This window comes from Anomalospiza imberbis, chromosome 29, assembly GCF_031753505.1.
Source record: "Anomalospiza imberbis isolate Cuckoo-Finch-1a 21T00152 chromosome 29, ASM3175350v1, whole genome shotgun sequence".
Lineage (NCBI taxonomy): Eukaryota > Metazoa > Chordata > Aves > Passeriformes > Viduidae > Anomalospiza > Anomalospiza imberbis.
In genome coordinates, this window is record NC_089709.1 from 1,159,217 (window position 1) to 1,177,811 (window position 18,595).

General features: G+C 61.6%; 2 protein-coding genes across 2 annotated transcripts; one reads left to right on the forward strand and one right to left on the reverse strand.

Moving 5' to 3' along the window:
- Positions 1-2,004: 2,004 nt before the first annotated feature.
- SV2A (synaptic vesicle glycoprotein 2A) lies at positions 2,005-10,819 on the forward strand. Its single transcript, XM_068174939.1, is given in 16 exon segments — positions 2,005-2,406; positions 4,436-5,171; positions 5,970-6,149; positions 6,262-6,414; positions 6,493-6,626; positions 6,998-7,087; positions 7,284-7,310; positions 7,312-7,350; positions 7,352-7,396; positions 7,476-7,564; positions 8,364-8,528; positions 8,612-8,745; positions 8,990-9,193; positions 9,519-9,678; positions 10,586-10,676; positions 10,678-10,819. Coding segments are annotated over 15 exon segments (2,184 nt in total). The 5' UTR covers positions 2,005-2,406; positions 4,436-4,591; the 3' UTR covers positions 10,771-10,819.
- Positions 10,820-13,091: 2,272 nt separating this feature from the next.
- BOLA1 (bolA family member 1) lies at positions 13,092-13,651 on the reverse strand. The gene is given in 5 exon segments (XM_068175012.1): positions 13,092-13,322; positions 13,324-13,437; positions 13,439-13,468; positions 13,471-13,620; positions 13,622-13,651. Coding segments are annotated over 5 exon segments (417 nt in total). The 3' UTR covers positions 13,092-13,229.
- Positions 13,652-18,595: the final 4,944 nt, after the last annotated feature.

The following is an 18,595-nucleotide window of genomic DNA, read 5'->3' on the forward strand; positions in this document are numbered from 1 at the left end:
CTGTTTTTATCCCATTCCCCTCAGCTCTTTCCCACTCCCCGCGTTCCTCTGTCCCTGCTGCCAAGCCTGTTCCCTCTGATGATCCACAAAAAAAACCCCCCCGGGGCCAAGCAGGGCTCTGCGGTGGCAGTGGCACATGAGTCACCGGCTGCCTGGGGATGTGGCACTCCTTGTCCCCTCCCCGGGGCTGGGGCTCACCGAGCTCGTGATCCCAGGAGGGCACAGCCTGGATCCTGGTGCTGCCCATTTCCCAGGGATGCTCCTCCGCTGCCAGCCTCGTCCTGCACTTCCATCCCTCTTTTAGGGTTGTTTTGTTTTTTTTTTTTTTTTTTTCCCCACAATTGCTTTCTCAGCTCCTGGGTTTCTAACTGGGTTTCCTTCCCAGTGCAGACTGGTCCCCATCCCTGTTTTCCAGTCTGAGGGGCGAAGTGCTAATCTTGACGGATCCTGACAGATTGTGAGGCTTTGGGGTCGACAGCCTGGAAGCTGGGGCAGGGTCAGCTCATCGCAGGGGATGCAGGAGAAGGGGGTTCAGGAAGATTGGGGTCTGGGAACACCGGAATGCCAGTGCAGGGGGTCAGGGAAGATTGGGGCACTGGGAATGTTGGGATGATGCAGGATGAAGGGGGCTCTGGGAATGTTGGGATGCCAGTGAAGGGCTTCAGGGAAGATTTGGGCTCTGGGAATGTTGGGATGCCAATGAAGGGGTTCAGGGAAGATTTGAGCTTTGGGATTGTTGGGATGATGCAGGATGAAGGGGCTCTGGGAATGTTGGGATGCCAGTGAAGGGGTTCAGGAAGCTTGGGGCTCTGGGAATGTTGGGATGCCAATGAAGGGGTTCAGGGAAGCTTGGGGCTCTGGGAATGTTGGGATGCAGGATGAAGGGGCTCTGGAGTGTTGGGATGCCAATGAAGGGTTCAGGGAAGCTTGGGGCTCTGGGAATGTTGGGATGCCAATTAAGGGGTCCAGGGAAGATTTGGGGTCTGGGAACACCGGAATGCCAGTGCAGGGGGTCAGGGAAGATTGGGGCACTGGGAATGTTGGGATGCAATGAAGGGGTTCAGGGAAGATTTGGGCTCTGGGATTGTTGGGATGATGCAGGATGAAGGGGCTCTGGGAATGTTGGGATGCCAGTGAAGGGGTTCAGGGAAGCTTGGGGCTCTGGGAATGTTGGGATGCCAATTAAGGGGTTCAGGGAAGATTTGGGCTCTGGGAATGTTGGGATGATGCAGGATGAAGGGGCTCTGGGAATGTTGGAATGCCAGTGAAGGGGTTCAGGGAAGATTTGGGGTCTGGGAATGTTGGGATGCAGGATGAAGGGGCTCTGGGAGTGTTGGGATGCCAGTGAGGGGTTCAGGGAAGATTTGGGCTCTGGGAATGTTGGGATGCCAATTAAGGGGTCCAGGGAAGATTTGGGGTCTGGGAACACCAGAATGCCAGTGCAGGGGGTCAGGGAAGATTGGGGCACTGGGGAATGTTGGGATGCCAATGAAGGGGTTCAGGGAAGATTTGAGCTTTGGGATTGTTGGGATGATGCAGGATGAAGGGGCTCTGGGAACACTGGAATGCCAGTAAAGGGGGTCAGGGAAGATCTTGCTTGTGGGGGCACCCCAAATCCTGCTCACTGTGCAGGGCCCCCCCGGTCTGAGCTCAGCACCCCAGGAGCACCCAGCACCCCACAGCCCCGGGGATATGGGGCTGGAGAACGGCGGGTCCCAATTTCCCACCCTCGGGAAGCCACCCATGGGAAATGGGGGTGGGTTTGGACATCCCGTGCTGCAATGTGCATCTCCAGCTGTACCCCCCCCCAAAAAAAACAATTCATCGGGGGGCTTTTGTGTTGTGTTGTAGCCTAGGGGCTGAGTCTGACCAGCCCAGGCGGGGACGATTTGATCCCAAAAAATCCCAATCCAGCCCCGCGGAGGCCGTGACTCAGCCGTGACGGGGGCGGGCTGAGCTTCGCCGAGTGATCCGGGGGGGCCCCTGCCTCATGCCCCCCCATCCCACCCGCCTCTCCCCGCCATCCGCAGCCTCCGGAGCGGCTCCATCCCGGCGGCTCCATCACGGGAACCCCGATCCCGTGGGAGCTCCGCTGGCGCATCCCGGGAGATCCATCGCCCCCTCCTCGGTGGGCCGAGCCCCCCGCCCCCGCCGAGCCCCCCCGGTTCTCGGCGTGCCGTGGTTGATCCCTCCCTTCCCGGGGCTGCGCCGATGGACTCTCCCAGCGCTCCGGGTGTGCGGCGGAGGCTGCGGCGGTAGCGCTGGTACTCGGGAGCTGCTGTCGCGCCGTTTCGCTGCCGGAGCATCCTCTTTCATCTCCGTATCCCTTCCCGAGCATCCTTCCTCGCCGGAGCTCCCCCTCGCCGGCGCCGGGAAGGAGCTGGAGCGGGGCGAGGGCTGAGCCAGGTAAGGGGGAACAAAACGGGTTTATAGCCCGCATCCCCCCCTCCCCGCGGCGTTAATCGGCGTCCTCGGAGCCGCTGACGGATTCGGGTTCGGCTTCCCCTTCCCACTTGCTGTGGCCATTTTGTCCTGGAAAACCTTCTCTGGAGCCCGGCTCTGCCTTTGGACGTGCGTTTTTGAGGGGCTCCTCTCATCCCCACCGCAGAGCAGCCGGAGGGGATCGGGAATTCGCCGCAGGGATGGGAGGGGGGAACCGGGGGGGGTTTTGGGGAAGGGGGTGGCAGGGGGGGGATGTTGGGGGGGTGACCTTGGACACGAGCGATTCCCAACTCTTCCCCCTTGTCGCCATGTTCCTGGCGTTCCGCAGGGAGGCTGGGGGCTGCGGGGGGGTGGGGGGGGGGGGGAATGCAGCCCCCCAGCGTGGCACTCCCGGGGCTTTTGGGGTGCACGGTTGCATCCATCCTCGGCTCCGCTTGGATGCGTGGCAGGAGGAGACAGATCCAGACCCGATAACCTTGTCCAGAGCTGTCCAACGCCACGACAGGGCTGCAGGGCCAGCGGCGTGGTTCAGCCCCCACACGGGCATTTTTGGGGACCTCCCCGGCTCCCGCATTTCAGGCACCGTGCTCTGTGGGATTTCTGACTCTCCTGTGGGATCAAACCCCTGATCTCAGCCAGCTCTGGCTCCTGGCGTCGGCTCGGCCGCTCCAGGCTCCCCGGTTTGTACGGCCGCTCTCTGTCACGGAGCCAGCCGTGACCTTGCTCCCCGGCCCATCCTCTTCCTCACCGTGCACCCAGCCTCCCCCTGCTCCCCCCTTCCTCCTCCCGGCCCCCAATACCTCCCCGCTCTGTGGAATGCCGGCCCCACATGGGGAGCTTCCAAAGGGAACCGCGAGCCTGGCTGGAGCAAAATGACCTTGGTGATGGATCGGCCCCTTCCAGGAGCCTCACGGGACCCCCAGGGAGGGGACTTGGGGTCTCCCCGCAGCCAGAGGGGAGGACCCGAAGGGAATTTGCCATTTAATCCTGTAAAACCTGCCTCTGCTCGGGAATGGGGGCCCGTGCTGTGCCGCAGCCCCCCTCCCTGCAGGGTTTCCGAAGGGCTAAATTTAGCGTCCCTGCGTGCCCTGTCCCCTCGCCTGGGCAGGGGGGGGACACGTCGCCGGCTGCGTCCCTCTGCCCGCAGCTCCTTCCCGCCTCGCCAGGGATAAAAATAGCACTTTTGGGGTGGGGGGGGGAGGTCATGACGGCCCCTGAGGGTGGAGCAGCAGCATCGGGCTGGGGGGCTGCGGGGTCCGTCCCTGTCACGAGCCGAGCCGGGCTCTGTGCAGTGGGTGTGGGGACGCTGGGCTGGGGAAGAGGAGGCGGGATGCTGGGATGTGAGGGGACAAGGGGATGCCACCCCCAGGGACCTGGATGCCCCTCTCCTCCCGCCGGGGGGACTCGTGGTACCCCCAGCCCCTTTTGGCCGGCTCGGTGCTGGTGTCGCCCGCAGTAAATCCTGCCTGGCAGCTCCTGCAGCGAGCGTGGCCTGGCACACACGGGTCACTGTCACTCGAGGGACCCCCCCGAGGGATCCTCTGAGGGGCTCCTGTACCTTGAGCCACCCAGCCAGGGTCTGGGGACCTCCATGCCCTCGGGGGCTGACCCCCTCATCCTCCCTGTGGTGCCCAAGGGAATGGGGAGCTTCGATCCAGCCCTGCTGATGGCCTTGTTTTTTGGGGTGACTCGCAGTCCTGGGGATGCTCAGGGGCAGCCGTGTCCCTGATGTCCCCGCAGCTCCCCCTGTGCTTTGGGGGTGGATCCAGGGGGACTGGGGGGTCCCAGGGAGCTGTGGCAGCTGGAATCCCCCAGGTGAGGGGAAAGGAGCTGGCATGGAGCCTGTCCCCACTCCAGCCCTCGCCTGCCGCTTCACCGGGGGCAGGGGGGGGGTCCCCAAATCCTGTTTCCATCCCAGATGGAGAAAAAGTGCAAGGTGGAACACAGGGCCGCTGGCACCCAACCTCAGCCTGGTTTTGTCTGGGCTTCCCAGGTCCGGGCTGGCATCCAGGGTCCTCCCACACCCCGTTCCACGGATGGGTAGCTCCATCACCCCTCTCCCCGCACCCCGGGGCCTGAGGGCGCAGCCCCCCCCCGACGCAGAGACACCCCGTCCACCCCCAGCGCCCCGCGCCAGCCCAAGGGCACCATGGACGAGTCGTTCCGAGACCGGACCGCGTTCATCCGCGGCGCCAAGGACATCGCCAAGGAGGTGAAGAAGCACGCGGCCAAGAAGGTGAGCCGGGGCATGGACCGAGTGCAGGACGAGTACACCCGGCGCTCCTACTCGCGCTTCGAGGAGGAGGAGGATGATGAAGACTACGCGCCCCAGGACGGCTACTACCGGGGGGGCGAGGGGGCCAACGAGGAGGAGGGGGTGTCCAGCGACGCCACGGAGGGCCACGACGAGGAGGATGAGATCTACGAGGGCGAGTACCAAGGGATCCCCCGGCAGGAGTCGCTGAAGGGGGGGGAGCGCCTGGGGGCCGCGGCGGCCGTGGGCGCTTTCGACGACAGCGAGGGGCAGCGGAGGAAGGACAGAGAGGAGCTGGCGCAGCAGTACGAGCTCATCCTGCAGGAATGTGGCCACGGCCGATTCCAGTGGACCCTCTACTTTGTCCTGGGCCTGGCCCTCATGGCTGACGGCGTCGAGGTCTTTGTGGTGGGCTTCGTCCTGCCCAGCGCCGAGAAGGACATGTGCCTCTCCGACTCCAACAAGGGCATGCTGGGTGAGGAGAGGGGCACGGGGGGCAGGAGGGTCAGGGTGGCGCGGAGGGGCACTGGGAGGTGTGGGGACACGGAGAGACGTGTGGAATGTAGGGGGACATGAGGACATGTTTGGGGGGGCAGAGGAGCACGGGGAGGGTGGGGACACAGGGAGCTGGGGATGGGGAAGGACATGGGGGGCTCAGGGAGATGTGGGGGGGTCATAGGGGCTATGGAGGAACACAGGAAGAATTGGGAGCCCATGAGGACATGGGAAGTGGGGTCCAGGAAGGGATGTGGGGGCAAGGAGGGATGCAGGACCCCCCGGTGAGGGCTCCCACCATCCTCCTCCCAGTCCCACACTGGTCCCCACACAAGCAATGGCGAGGGGCAGCTGTGGGGAGCGAGCTCAGAAATTTGGGCTGACTAGTGGATGCTGAGACTGGTTTTGGGGGGCCCTGGGGGGCTTTGTTCGATTGCTTCCCCGTTCTCTGTGATCCCAGAGCCTGACAACCCCCCCAAATCCCAGGGGACACCAGTGCCCCCCATCCCTGAGATCTGGCAATCCTGGGATGGGGAGGGGCTGGGTGTGGGGGGTCCTGGGGGTACCTCTGCCCCCCATGTCCCGCAGTCCCTGAGCAGAGCAGGGGGACAACACGGGATTCTGTCCCCTCCCTTCAAGGGCACGCAGCATTTCGGGGAGAGGGTCCCTGCCCGCTGCCCTCCCCCAGTGCCGAGGATGCTCTCCCTCCTCCGGGTGACTCGGGCTGCAGGTCCTTGCGTCCCCCAGGACTGACCTCGCTGCGTGTCCCCCTCCCCAGGCCTCATCGTGTACCTGGGCATGATGGTGGGCGCGTTCGTGTGGGGCGGGCTGGCCGACCGGCTGGGCCGAAGGCAGTGCCTCCTCATCTCCCTCTCCGTCAACAGCGTCTTCGCCTTCTTCTCCTCCTTCGTCCAGGGCTACGGCACCTTCCTCTTCTGCCGCCTGCTCTCGGGCGTGGGGGTAAGGGGGGCCCAGCCGCGCAGGGACCCCCAGAGCAGGGGCTGACCTCCCCCGCGCGCGAGGTGGGGCGTGGGGCGGGGGGGTGATGCCGCTCCCTCCCTCCGTCCCCAGCATCGGCGGCTCCATCCCCATCGTCTTCTCCTACTTCTCGGAGTTCCTGGCGCAGGAGAAGCGCGGGGAGCACCTGAGCTGGCTCTGCATGTTCTGGATGATCGGGGGCATCTACGCTTCCGCTATGGCCTGGGCCATCATCCCCCACTACGGTAGGAGCCCTGGGCTGGTGGCACGCGGGGGGGTGCGCCGGGGCTCGGCCCCACCCGCCGTGTCCTGTCCCTGTCCAGGCTGGAGCTTCCAGATGGGCTCCGCGTACCAATTCCACAGCTGGAGGGTTTTTGTCCTCGTCTGCGCCTTCCCCTCGGTCTTTGCCATCGGGGCGCTCACCACCATGCCGGAGAGCCCGCGCTTCTACCTTGAGGTGAGGTCTGGGGGAGGAATCTGGGGTGCATCAGGGACCTGGAGTGGGGGGTCCCCTCAAGGAAGGGACGCCCAGGTAGGGGTGGAGATGGGGCGACCCAGACAGGGGGTGGTGAGGTCTGGAGAGGAAGCCCAAGATGGGTTTTGGAGAGGGGTGGAAGTGGGCAGGAACCCCCAAGTGGGTGATGGGACCCCCCCAGAGGGATGGGGGGACCCTGAGGAGGTGGGTGAAGATGGTGCAGGGATGAAGATGGTGGAGGGATCCCCAGCTGGGTGGCAGAACCCAGGGGGGGTGGTGGAACCCAGGCCGCTGATGGGGGGTCAGGGTCCGGTTCCGGGGTGTCCCAGGGTGACCTGTCCCTGCCCTCGCAGAACGGGAAGCACGACGAGGCCTGGATGGTGCTGAAGCAGGTCCATGACACCAACATGAGGGCCAAGGGCCACCCTGAGAGGGTCTTCTCGGTAAGGACCCCCCGGGGCTCAGCCCTGGGGGTCCCCAGCACCCCAAGCAAGGGTGGGGCATCCTCCAGGAGCAGGGGTGCCATTCCCACCTCCGGGAAAAGCACCACCCGGGGAATGCGGTGTGCCGCTGTAACAGGCGGGGAAACTGAGGCACAAGGCGGTGCTTCCTGGTGTCTCCAGACTGTCCTGCCCACAGGTCACCCACATCAAGACCATCAAGCGGAGAGGACGAGCTCATCGAGATCCAGTCGGACACGGGGACGTAGGTACCGGCGCTGGCTGGTCCGATGCCTCAACCTGTCCCAGCAGGTGAGGCCGGGGCCACCCAGGGGTCCCTGTGCCCCCTGTCGCCTGCCATGTCCTTGCCACCTCCCATGTCCCTCCGCAGGTCTGGAGCAACTTCCAGCAGTGCTTCGTGCCCGAGTACCGGCGGGTGACGCTGATGATGATGGCGGTGTGGTTCACCATGTCCTTCAGGTGCTGCGGGGTGGGGATGGGGTGGGGTGGGATCCATGGGATGGGATCAGTGGGATGGGATGGGATCAGTGGGATGAGATGGGATCAGTGGGATGGGATCAATGGGATGAGATGGGATCAGTGGGATGGGATTGATGGGATGGGATAGAATCAATGGGATGGGATCCATGGGATAAGATGGGATCAGTGGGATGGGATTGATGGGATGGGATCAGTGGGATGGGATCAATGGGATGGGATAGGATCCATGGATGGGATGGGATGGGATGGGATGGGATGGGATCCATGGGATGGGATGGGATCCATGGGATGGGATAGGATGGGATGGGATCCATGGGATGGGATGGGGTCAATGGAATGAGATGGGATGGGATGGGATCCATGGGATGGGATGGGATGGGATCCATGGGATGGGATCAATGGGATGGGATGGGGATGGGATGGGATGGGATGGGATCAGTGGGATGGGACGGGATCAATGGGGTGGGATGGGATCCATGGGATGGGATGGGATGGGATCAGTGGGATGGGATGGGATCAATGGGGTGGGATGGGATCCATGGGATGGGATGGGATCCATGGGATGGGATGGGATCAGTGGGATGGGATGGGATCAGTGGGATGGGATCCATGGGATGGGATGGGATCCATGGGATGGGACGGGGCAGCACCGGGCGGGATGGGATGGAACCAGCATCACTGGGCTAGCACTGGGAGCTCAGGGCTGGCCCCGGGAGCCCCGGGGCAGCTCTGGCACGCCCAGGTGTGTGTGGGTGCCCGCTCACCCCTGTCTCCGCAGCTACTACGGGCTCACCGTGTGGTTCCCGGACATGATCAAGCACCTGCAGAGCATTGAGTACGCGTCGCGCACGAAGCTCTTCACGCGCGAGAAGGTCCGGCACTTCACCTTCAACTTCACCCTGGAGAACCAAGTGCACCGTGGTGGGGAGTATTTCAACGACAAGTGAGTGAGGGGAGGCTGAGCTGCGGTTGCTCAGCTTGGGGCTGCTCATCTGGGGCTCTCCCTCCCGTCCCCCCCCCGTGCAGGTTCATCGGGCTGAAGATGAAGTCGGTGACGTTCGAGGACTCGCTCTTTGAGGAGTGTTACTTCGAGGACATCACTTCCAGCAACACCTTCTTCAAGAACTGCACCTTCATCTCCACCGTCTTCTACAACACAGGTGGGGCAATGGGATCCCCGGGTGCACGGAGCAGGGTGGCCCCCAGGGTTTTGGTGGAGATGGGGGTGAGCCACCAGCTTGGAGGAAGGTCAGGAAAGCCCCCAGTGGCACGATGGAGTTGGGGTGGTAGAGGTGATGTGCCCCACCAGGGTGCTCCTCAAGGGGGGTGGTGGTGGAGGTGCGGCTGACCCACCAGGTGGGGCACGGAGATGGGGTGACGCCGTGGCCCCGCTGTGCCCCCCAGATCTCTTCGAGTACAAGTTCATCAACAGCCGGGTGCTGAACAGCACGTTCCTGCACAACAAGGAGGGCTGCCAGCTGGACTTCAGCGACGACAACAACGCCTACATGATCTACTTTGTCAGCTTCCTGGGCACCCTGGCTGTGCTCCCCGGAAACATCGTCTCGGCCCTGCTCATGGACAAGATCGGCCGCCTGCGCATGCTGGGTGGGCAACGGGACGGGCTCGGGGCAGCCTGGTGGGGCTGGCGGGTGCTGGAGGTGCCTTCCAGCCCAAGCCAAGCTCACGATCTTCTTGACCCACCTGCTGGGTCACCTCATCGCCATCACCTTCACCCCACCTCCATCACCCCTCTGGGGACTTTCCTGATCCTCCTCCCACCCGCCGGTCACCCCCATCTCTGGTGACCTCTGGGGACCTCCTGGTGGGTCACCCCCATCTCCCTCTCCCCTTTGGGACTGTCATCCCCCGCCCAGTCCCACCTGGTGCCTCGGTTTTCCCTGAGCTCTGACGTGTCCACGTGTCCCCCCAGCCGGCTCCAGCGTCATGTCCTGCATCAGCTGCTTCTTCCTGTCCTTCGGGAACAGCGAGTCTGCCATGATCGCGCTGCTCTGCCTCTTTGGGGGGGTCAGCATCGCCTCCTGGAACGCGCTCGACGTGCTCACCGTGGAGCTGTACCCCTCCGACAAGAGGTGGGGGCCTGGGACGGAGGTTTTGGGTGCAAGGAGTAAACTTTTGGGTGCTGGATAGAGGGTTTTGGGTGCAAGGAGTGAAATTTTGGGTGCAAGGAGCAAGGTTTTGGGTGCTGGATGAGAGGTTTTGGGTGCAAGGAGTGAAGTTTTGGGTGTTGGGTGGAGGTTTTGGGTGTTGGGTGGAGGTTTTGGGTGCAAGGAGTGAAGTTTTGGGTGCTGGATAGAGGTTTTGGGTGCAAGAAGTGAACTTTTGGGTGCAAGGAGCAAGGTTTTGGGTGCTGGATGGGAGGTTTTGGGTGCAAGGAGCGAGGTTTGGGGTGCTGGGTGGAGGTTCTGTGTGCAAGGAGTGAAGTTTTGGGTGCTGGAAGGAGGTTTTGTGCCCATTTAAGGGTTTGGACCTCCCATTTTGGGGTGCTGGGTTTAGAGTTCCCATTTGGCGTGCTGGGTGCCCATTGAAGGGTTTGGACCTCCCATTTTGGGGTGCTGGGTGCCCATTTTGGGGTTTGGACCTCCCATTTTGGGGTTTGGACCTCCCATTTTGGGGTGCTGGGTGCCCATTTTGGGGTTTGGACCTCCCATTTTGGGGTGCTGGTTTTAGAGTTCCCATTTTGGGGTGCTGGGTGCCCATTTAAGGGTTTGGACCTCCCATTTTGGGGTGCTGGGGTGCCCATTTTGAGGTTTGGACCTCCCATTTTGGGGTTTGGACCTCCCATTTTGGGGTGCTGGGTGCCCATTTTGAGGTTTGGACCTCCCATTTGGCAGTGCCAGGCGCCATTTTCACCCTTCCAGGCGCCACTTTTCGTGGTGCCACCTGCCTTTCCGCAGGTGCCCCCGCACGAGGCTGGGCACCCACCCCTTCCTCCGGGGGTTGCCCCCCGCCAACCCCACCCCTCCTCATCCTCCCCAGGACGACGGCCTTTGGCTTCCTGAACGCTCTGTGCAAGCTGGCAGCCGTGCTGGGCATCAGCATCTTCACGTCCTTCGTGGGCATCACCAAGGGCCGTGCCCATCCTCTTCGCCTCGGCCGCGCTGGCCCTCGGCAGCTCCCTGGCGCTCAAACTGCCCGAGACACGGGGGCAGGTCCTGCAGTGATGGGGGGGCTGGGGGAGAGGGGGACCCCCCCCCACCCCACCCTCCGTTGCTGGGGGACCCCCCAAAATCCAGCGTTTCCCGTCCCCCCAGCCCTCTTCTTCTTCTTCCTCCTCCTCCTCCTCGTGCCCCTGGGGTTAGTCGCGTTAGACACTGTGAAACGTCCTCTCGGAGCATTTGGGATCTTCTTCATTTGCACTTGGACCCCCCCACCCCCCCCAAAAAAAAAAAAAAAAATCCCCCCCCTGTACCTCCAAAACCTCCAGCTCCCCCCCCCCCAAAATTCCCCCTCGAGCTCCTCAGCCCCTCCCTCCCCTCCCCCCCCCCAAATTTCTTTTCTTGGTGTCACCCCCACCCCCCCCCTCCCCACCCCTTTGTGAGTTGCTGCTCATTCCTGGGGGGCTGTGGGACAGGATTTTTTTTTTTTGGGGGGGGGGTGGGGTCCTGGCATCGACGGGGGAGGGGGATGACACAGCCCCTCTGAACCCCCACATCCCCCAAATCCCTGCTGAGCCAAGGAGCAGGAGGATGAAGGCCCCCGTGCCTCAGTTTCCCCATCCCTGTGGAGGGTACCAGGCAGGGGTCCCCCAAACCCCCAGGGATTTTTTTTTTTCGGGGGGGGGGGGTGGGGGACATCTGGGGGTGGAAAGAGACCTTGGGGTGCCTCGGGGTGGGAGGGGGGGGCACAGGATATTGGGGTGCAGGTCCCTTTGTGGGGGTGCGGAATCCCTTTGGGGCTGACAATTTTAGGGTGCCCCCCCCCCCCTTAAAGCACATCCCCCCTCACCCCCCCCAGGGTGCCCCAATTTTTGGGTGCCCAACTTTCAGGGGTGCAAAGCACAGCCCCCCCCCGCCCCCTCCCTGAGCCACGACCCTTGGTCTCATTTGGGGTGCGGCAGCAGGGGGGGGACCCCAAAAACTGCCAGTTAGTGATTTTTAACTGATTTTTAAAGGATTTTCCCCATTAGGGGGAGGCTGGGGTGGGTGAGGGGGGGCTCCCTGCACCCTCTTTTCCTCCCCCCAGCCCCCCCCACATCCCCTATTAACCCCTTCACCACCACAGTCCCCTGCCCGCCCCCCTCCCTTTTACCTTGCCCCACACCCCAAAACCACCAGCGGTTTGCAAAGCACAAACAGCCCCTAAACCCCCCCCCCCCCAAAAAAAATCGGGGGTACAAGGGGGTCCCCAGTGCTCAAAAGAAATCAAGGTTCAGGCGGGGGGTCCCAGTGCTGTGCCCCTTCAAAACCTGGGGGGTTTGAGGGGGTCCCCCATGCTCTGCCCCCTTCCCACAGGGTTGGTCAGAGCCTGGGAGCCCCCCCAGCCCCAGGGCAGCCCCCTCCCATTCCAAGCAGCCCCCACCGTGTGCTTTTGTCCCCTCCTTGGTGTAGCTGGTCCTTGGGGGGCCCTCCCCCCGGCCCCCCCCCCCCACCCACCCCGTAGCTCTGTCGTGCCGTGCTGTAGTTTCAGGTGTTTGTAAATTAATTAAAATGGAAAAAAAAAAAAATCCCAAAAAAAAAAAAAAGCACAAAAGTTACCCCAAACCTTCCCCCCCCCCCCCCAAAAAAAACCAACAAACCCTCAGCTGCCCACAGAACACGTTTATTTAAATCGATTCAATGGGAGGGACACCCCCAAAAATCCCCCGCAGGGTGGGGGGGGGTGCTATGGGGTGGGGGGAGTCACCCCCATTATTTTGGACCCCTCCCAGCACTGAAAACCAGGTGGGGGGTCCCAAGACCCCCGGGGTGTGGGGGTCCCAAGAGCCTCAGGTTGCTCCTGGGGAGGGGTCCTGGGAGCCACACGTTGTTCCAGGGGGGGGTCCTAGGAACCCCACGCTGCTCCTGGGGGGGGGGTCCCCAAGGGCCCCATGCTGTTCCTGGGGGGGGTCCTGGGATCCCCACGTTGTCCCTGGGGGGGTCCCAGGAACCCCATGCTGCTCCTTGGGGGTGTCCTGGCAGCCCCACGCTGTTCCTGGGGGGGTCCTGGGATCCCCACGTTGTTCCTGGGGGGGTCCCAGCAGCTCCACGCTGTTTGTGGGGGAGGTCCTGGGATCCCCACGCTGCTCCTTGGGGTGTCCTGGCAGCCCCACGCTGATCCTGGGGGGGTCCTGGGATCCCCACGTTGTCCCCTGGGGGGGTCCCGGGATCCCCACGTTGTCCCTCAGGGGGTCCTGGGATCCCCACGTTGTCCCTGGGGGGGTCCTGGGATCCCCACGTTGTCCCTGGGGGGGTCCCAGGAACCCCACGCTGCTCCTTGGGGTGTCCTGGCAGCCCCATACTGTTCCTGTGGGGGTCCTGGGAGCCACACGTTGTTCCAGGGGGGGGTCCCAGGAACCCCACGCTGTTCCTGGGGGGGTGTCCTGGGATCCCCATGCTGTTCCTGGGGGGGTTCCTGGCTCCCCACATTATTCCTGGGGGGGTCCCGGCAGCTCCACGCTGTTCCTGCGCGTCTCCCAGAGCCATCACTGCTTCCCCGTCTCCTCCTCCTCCTCCTCCTCCTCCTCCTTCCCGGCGCCGCGGCGCTTCTCCCGCTTGGAGCCGCCCAGGCAAGGGGGGCGCGGGGGGGTTTTGGGGGTCACTCTGCCACTTGCTCGGGGGTGCGGGCGACCACCTGCAGGCGTGCAGGGGCCCGGCCAGCTCCGCCCGCAGCGCCTCGTGCACCAGGCGGTTGCCGCTGCAGCAGCGGCAGCCCCGCAAAGCGGCACCGCTCACCACCAGCACCCCGAAATGAGTCTCGGCTCCGGGGGGGCCCCCGTGGCGGGGGGAGTCGTCCCGCACCTCCAGGTGGGTGGGCTGCAGGGCCGCCGTCAGCTTGGCGCGGATGGTGCGGGCCAGGGGACCCCCCGCGCCCCCCCATGGCCCCCGCCAGCAGGGCACCCCGCATCGGAGAAGGGCTGCAAGGGAGAGGGGGATTTAGGGGGTGCAAGGTGGGTGACACCCCCCAGTCCCAGAGAGAACCCCCATCGGAGAAGGGCTGCAAGGGAGAGGGGGATTTAGGGGGTGCAAGGTGGGTGACACCCCCCAATCCCAGAGAGGACCCCCCCATCGGAGAAGGGCTGCAAGGGAGGGGGGGGATTTAGGGGGTGCAAGGTGGGTGACCCCCCCAGTCCCAGAGAGACCCCGCATCGGAGAAGGGCTGCAAGGGAGGGGGGGGATTTGGGGGTGCAAGGATAGACCCCCCCCCGGTCCCCACCTGGCACTGGAGAAGGGCTGCAAGACAGGGGGATTTAGGGGGTGCAGGGTGGGTGACCCCCCCAATCCCAGAGAGACCCCCCATCGGAGAAGGGCTGCAAGGGAGGGGGGGATTTAGGGGGGTGCAAGGTGGGTGACACCCCCCAATCCCAGAGAGAACCCCGCATCGGAGAAGGGCTGCAAGGGAGGGGGGGGGATTTAGGGGGTGCAGGGTGGGTGACCCCCCCAGTCCCAGAGAGACCCCGCATTGGAGAAGGGCTGCAAGGGAGGGGGGGGATTTGGGGGTGCAAGGATAGACCCCCCCCGGTCCCCACCTGGCACTGGCCGAACGGGGAATAACGGGGTGCTGGGGGGGCAGAACAGGGAATAACGGGGTGCTGGGGGGGGCAGAAACGGGAATAACGGGGTGCTGGGGGGCAGAACGGGGAATAACGGGGTGCTGGGTGGGGGGTAGAACGGGGAATAACGGGGTGCTGGGGGGGGTAGAAACGGGAATAACGGGGTGCTGGGGGGCGGAACGGGGAATTACGGGGTGCTGGGGGGCGGAACGGGGAATAACGGGGTGCTGGGGGAGCAGAATGGGGAATAACGGGGTGCTGGGGGGGCCGAAGGGGGAATAACGGGGTGCGGGGGGGCCGAACGGGGGAATAACGGGATGCTGGGGGGCGGAACGGGGAATAACGGGGGTGCTGGGGGGCAGAAGGGGGAATAACGGGGTGCGGGGGGGTTAGAACGGGGAATAACGGGGTGCTGGGGGGCGGAACGGGGAATAACGGGGTGCTGGGGGGGGCAGAACGGGGAATTACGAGGTGCTGGGGGGCAGAAGGGGGAATAACGGGGTGCTGGGGGGGCAGAACGGGGAATAACGGGGTGCTGGGGGGCAGAACGGGGAATAACGGGGTGCTGGGGGGGGCAGAAACGGGAATAACGGGGTGCTGGGGGGGGCAGAAACGGGAATAACGGGATGCTGGGGGGCGGAACGGGGAATAACGGGGTGCTGGGGGCAGAACGGTGAATAACGGGGTGCTGGGGGGCGGAACGGGGAATAACGGGGTGCTGGGGGGGTAGAACGGGAATTACGGGGTGCTGGGGGCAGAACGGGGAATAACGGGTGCTGGGGGCAGAACGGGGAATTACGGGGGTGCTGGGGGCAGCGAGTCTAGGGGAGCCCTGCAGGACCAGCCCCGGGAACGGCGGAGGCGGCACACGGGGCTGTCCCGGGGAGCTCTCGGGCCCGGCGCTGGGGAAGGGCCGCAGGGCAGGAGGGACGGGCCCGACTCCCCTCAGCCCCCGCTGTCCCCCGCGGGTACCCCCCGATCCTCCCACAGGGCACCCCCCGGGACCAGCAGACGCTGCCCGAGTCCCCAGTGCCGCTCGGGCCCCTCCCGGGCCCCTCCGGTCCCTCCCGGTGCCCCCGGGCCCGTCCCGGCCCTCACCGCCCGCTCCGCGCCCGCCGCCGGGGATCGCCTCACGTGACCCCGCCCCGGCCAATCACCGCCGCGAAACCCGCAGGCGCGTAGGCTCCGCCCCCACGCGCAGACCACGCCCTCTTTATCCTTATATGGAGTGAGTGGGCGGGGATTGCGGTGTGGGGGCGGGGCCATGTGTGCGCTGGGGACACCGGGGGTGACACCGGGTGACACCGGGGGGACACGGGGGACACCCGGGGGGGGACACCGGGGGTGACACAGGGGGGACACGGGGGACACCGGGGGTGACACGGGGGGACACGGGGGACACCGGGGGTGACACGGGGGGGACACGGGGGACACCGGGGGGGACACCGGGGGTGACACCGGGGGGACACGGGGGACACCGGGGGTGACACCGGGGGGACACCGGGGGGGACACGGGGGGGGACACCGGGGGGACACCGGGGGACACCGGGGGTGACACCGGGTGACACCGGGGGGACACCGGGAGGGTGACACCGGGGGGACACGGGGGACACCGGGGGGGGACACCGGGGGTGACACGGGGGGGACACGGGGGGACACCGGGGGTGACACGGGGGGGACACGGGGGACACCGGGGGGGGGACACCGGGGGGTGACACCGGGGGGACACGGGGGACACCGGGGGTGACACCGGGGGGACACCGGGGGGGGACACGGGGGGGGACACCGGGGGACACCGGGGGTGACACAGGGGGGACACCGGGGGTGACACCGGGGGATGACACCGGGGGGACACCGGGGGTGACACCGGGGGTGACACAGGGGGACACCGGGGGTGACACCGGGGGTGACACCGGGGTGACAGGGGGGGGGACACCGGGGGTGACACCGTGGAGACACCGGGGGTGACACCGGGGGTGACACCGGGGGTGACAGGGGGGGGGACACCGGGAGGGTGACACCGGGAGACACCGGGGGTGACACCGGGGGTGACACAGGGGGTGACACAGGGGGGACACCGGGGGTGATACCGGGGGACACCGGGGGTGACACCGGGGGTGACACCGGGGGGTGACACCGGGGGGACACCGGAGGTGGCACGGGTGGGTTTTTTTTGTGGTTTTTGTGTGTTTTGGGGGGTTTTTTGTTTGTTTTTTGGGATTTTTTTTGTGTTTTTTGGGGTTTTTTGGTATTTTTTGGGGTTTTTTTTTTGGGGGGGGGGGCTTTTTTGTGGTTTTTGTGGTTTTTTTGGGGGTTTTTTGTGTGGGGTTTTTTTTGTGGTATTTTTTTATATTTTTTTTGGTTTTTGGGGTTTTTTTTTGGGTTTTTTTTTTGGGGGGGGTGTGGTTTTTTTGTGGTTTTTGGGGAGTTTTTTTTGGGGTTTTTTTGTTTTTTTGGGGTTTTTCTGGGGTTTTTTCGGGGTTTTTTGGGTTTTTTTGTGGTTTTTGGGGGTATTTTTTGGTTTTTTGTTTTTTGTTGTTGTTTTTTTGGGTTTTTTGTTTTGTTTTTTTTCGGGGTTTTTTGGTTTTTTTTTTCTTGTACTCGGAAAGAGGGGGTCCTGCCAGTCCTGCTGCCACTTCCGAGGTGCCGCTGTCACCTCGCGGTGTCGCATCCCCGCTGTCCCCCGCTGCTCCATCCTCGGAATCCTCCCGGATCTCTCTCAGAGCTCAGGATTTTCCTGCTCCACCTGCTCCCCGGATTTTTTATTTTTTTAGCCCCCAGCTGCCCCAGCAGGGTGTTTGGAGAATGGGATTTATCCACGTGCCCCATGCTGGATTTATCCCATTTATCCCCATTTATCCCCATTTATCCCCAGCAATAAATTGGATTTTTGAGCCAGCTGGTTCCTTCCCCACCCCTCTCGATGTTTTCCAGGTACAGGAATAAAATTTCCACTTCTCCCAATATCTGTCCCTCTCCTGGAGCTCTCCAAGGTGAGGGAGAGGGAAAGTTCTGGATGGATGAATCCAGAGAACCACTCTCATCTCCAGTGGGATGAGAGCCAGGTGAATTGCTCCCTGAGCAGGCAGCTGCAGCTTCCTCTATCTAATTCTTAATTATCTCATCATTTCTCTAATTTTCTCTTATTCTAATATTCAATATACTATTTTTCCCACTTTTTCCTCTTTTATCTATTCTCTTTTTCTCTTTTTTTCATCTTATTAACTCTTATTTTCTCTTTTTTTCTCTTATTTTACTCTTATTTTCTCTTATTTTCTTTCATATTTCTCTTATTATCTCTTTCTTATTTTCTCTTTCTTATTTTCTCTCTTTTCTCTTTCTCTCTTTCTCTTATTTTTCTCTTTCTTTTTTTCTTTCTTACCTTCTCTTATTTTCTCTCTCATATTTTCTGTTATTCTCTTTCTTTCTTTCTTTCTTTCTTTCTTTCTTTCTTTCTTTCTTCTTTCTCTTATTTTCTCTTTCTTATTTTCTCTTATTATATCTTTCTTTCTTATTTTCTCTTATTTTCTCTCTCATATTTTCCCTTATTCTTTTTCTTTCTTTCTTTTTTTTCTCTTATTTTCTCTTATTTCATTTTTCTCTCATATTTTCTCTTATTCTTTCTCTTTCTTTCTCTCTTTCTTTCTTATTTTTCTTATTTTCTCTTATTTATTTTCTCTTATTTTCTCCTTTTCTCTTTCTTTCATTTTTCTCTTTCTTTTTTTCTTTCTTATTTTCTCTTATTTTCTCTCTCCTATTTTCTCTTATTCTTTCTCTTTCTTTCTTTCTTTCTTTCTCTTTCTTTCTGTCTTTCTTTCTTTCTCTTATTTTCTCTTATCTCCTTTTTCTTCTTATTTCTCTTTCTTATTTCTTATTATCTCTTTCTTTCTTATTTTCTCTTATTTTCTCTTTTTTCTTTCTCTTTCTTTTTTTCCTCTTTATTTTTTCTCTTTCTTTTTTTCTTTCTTATTTTCTCTTATTTCTCTTTCTTATTTTTCTCTTTCTTTCTAATTTTCTCTTATTTTCTCTTCCTTCCTTCCTTCCTTCCTTCCTTCCTTCCTTCCTTCCTTCCTTCCTTCCTTCCTTCCTTCCTTCCTTCCTTCCTTCCTTCCTTCCTTCCTTCCTTCCTTCCTTCCTTCCTTCCTTCCTTCCTTCCTTCCTTCCTTCCCTTCCTTCCTTCCTTCCTTCCTTCCTTCCTTCCTTCCTTCCTTCCTTCCTTCCTTCCTTCCTTCCTTCCTTCCTTCCTTCCTTCCTTCCTTCCTTCCTTTTTTCTCTTATTTTCTCTTTCCCTTCTTATT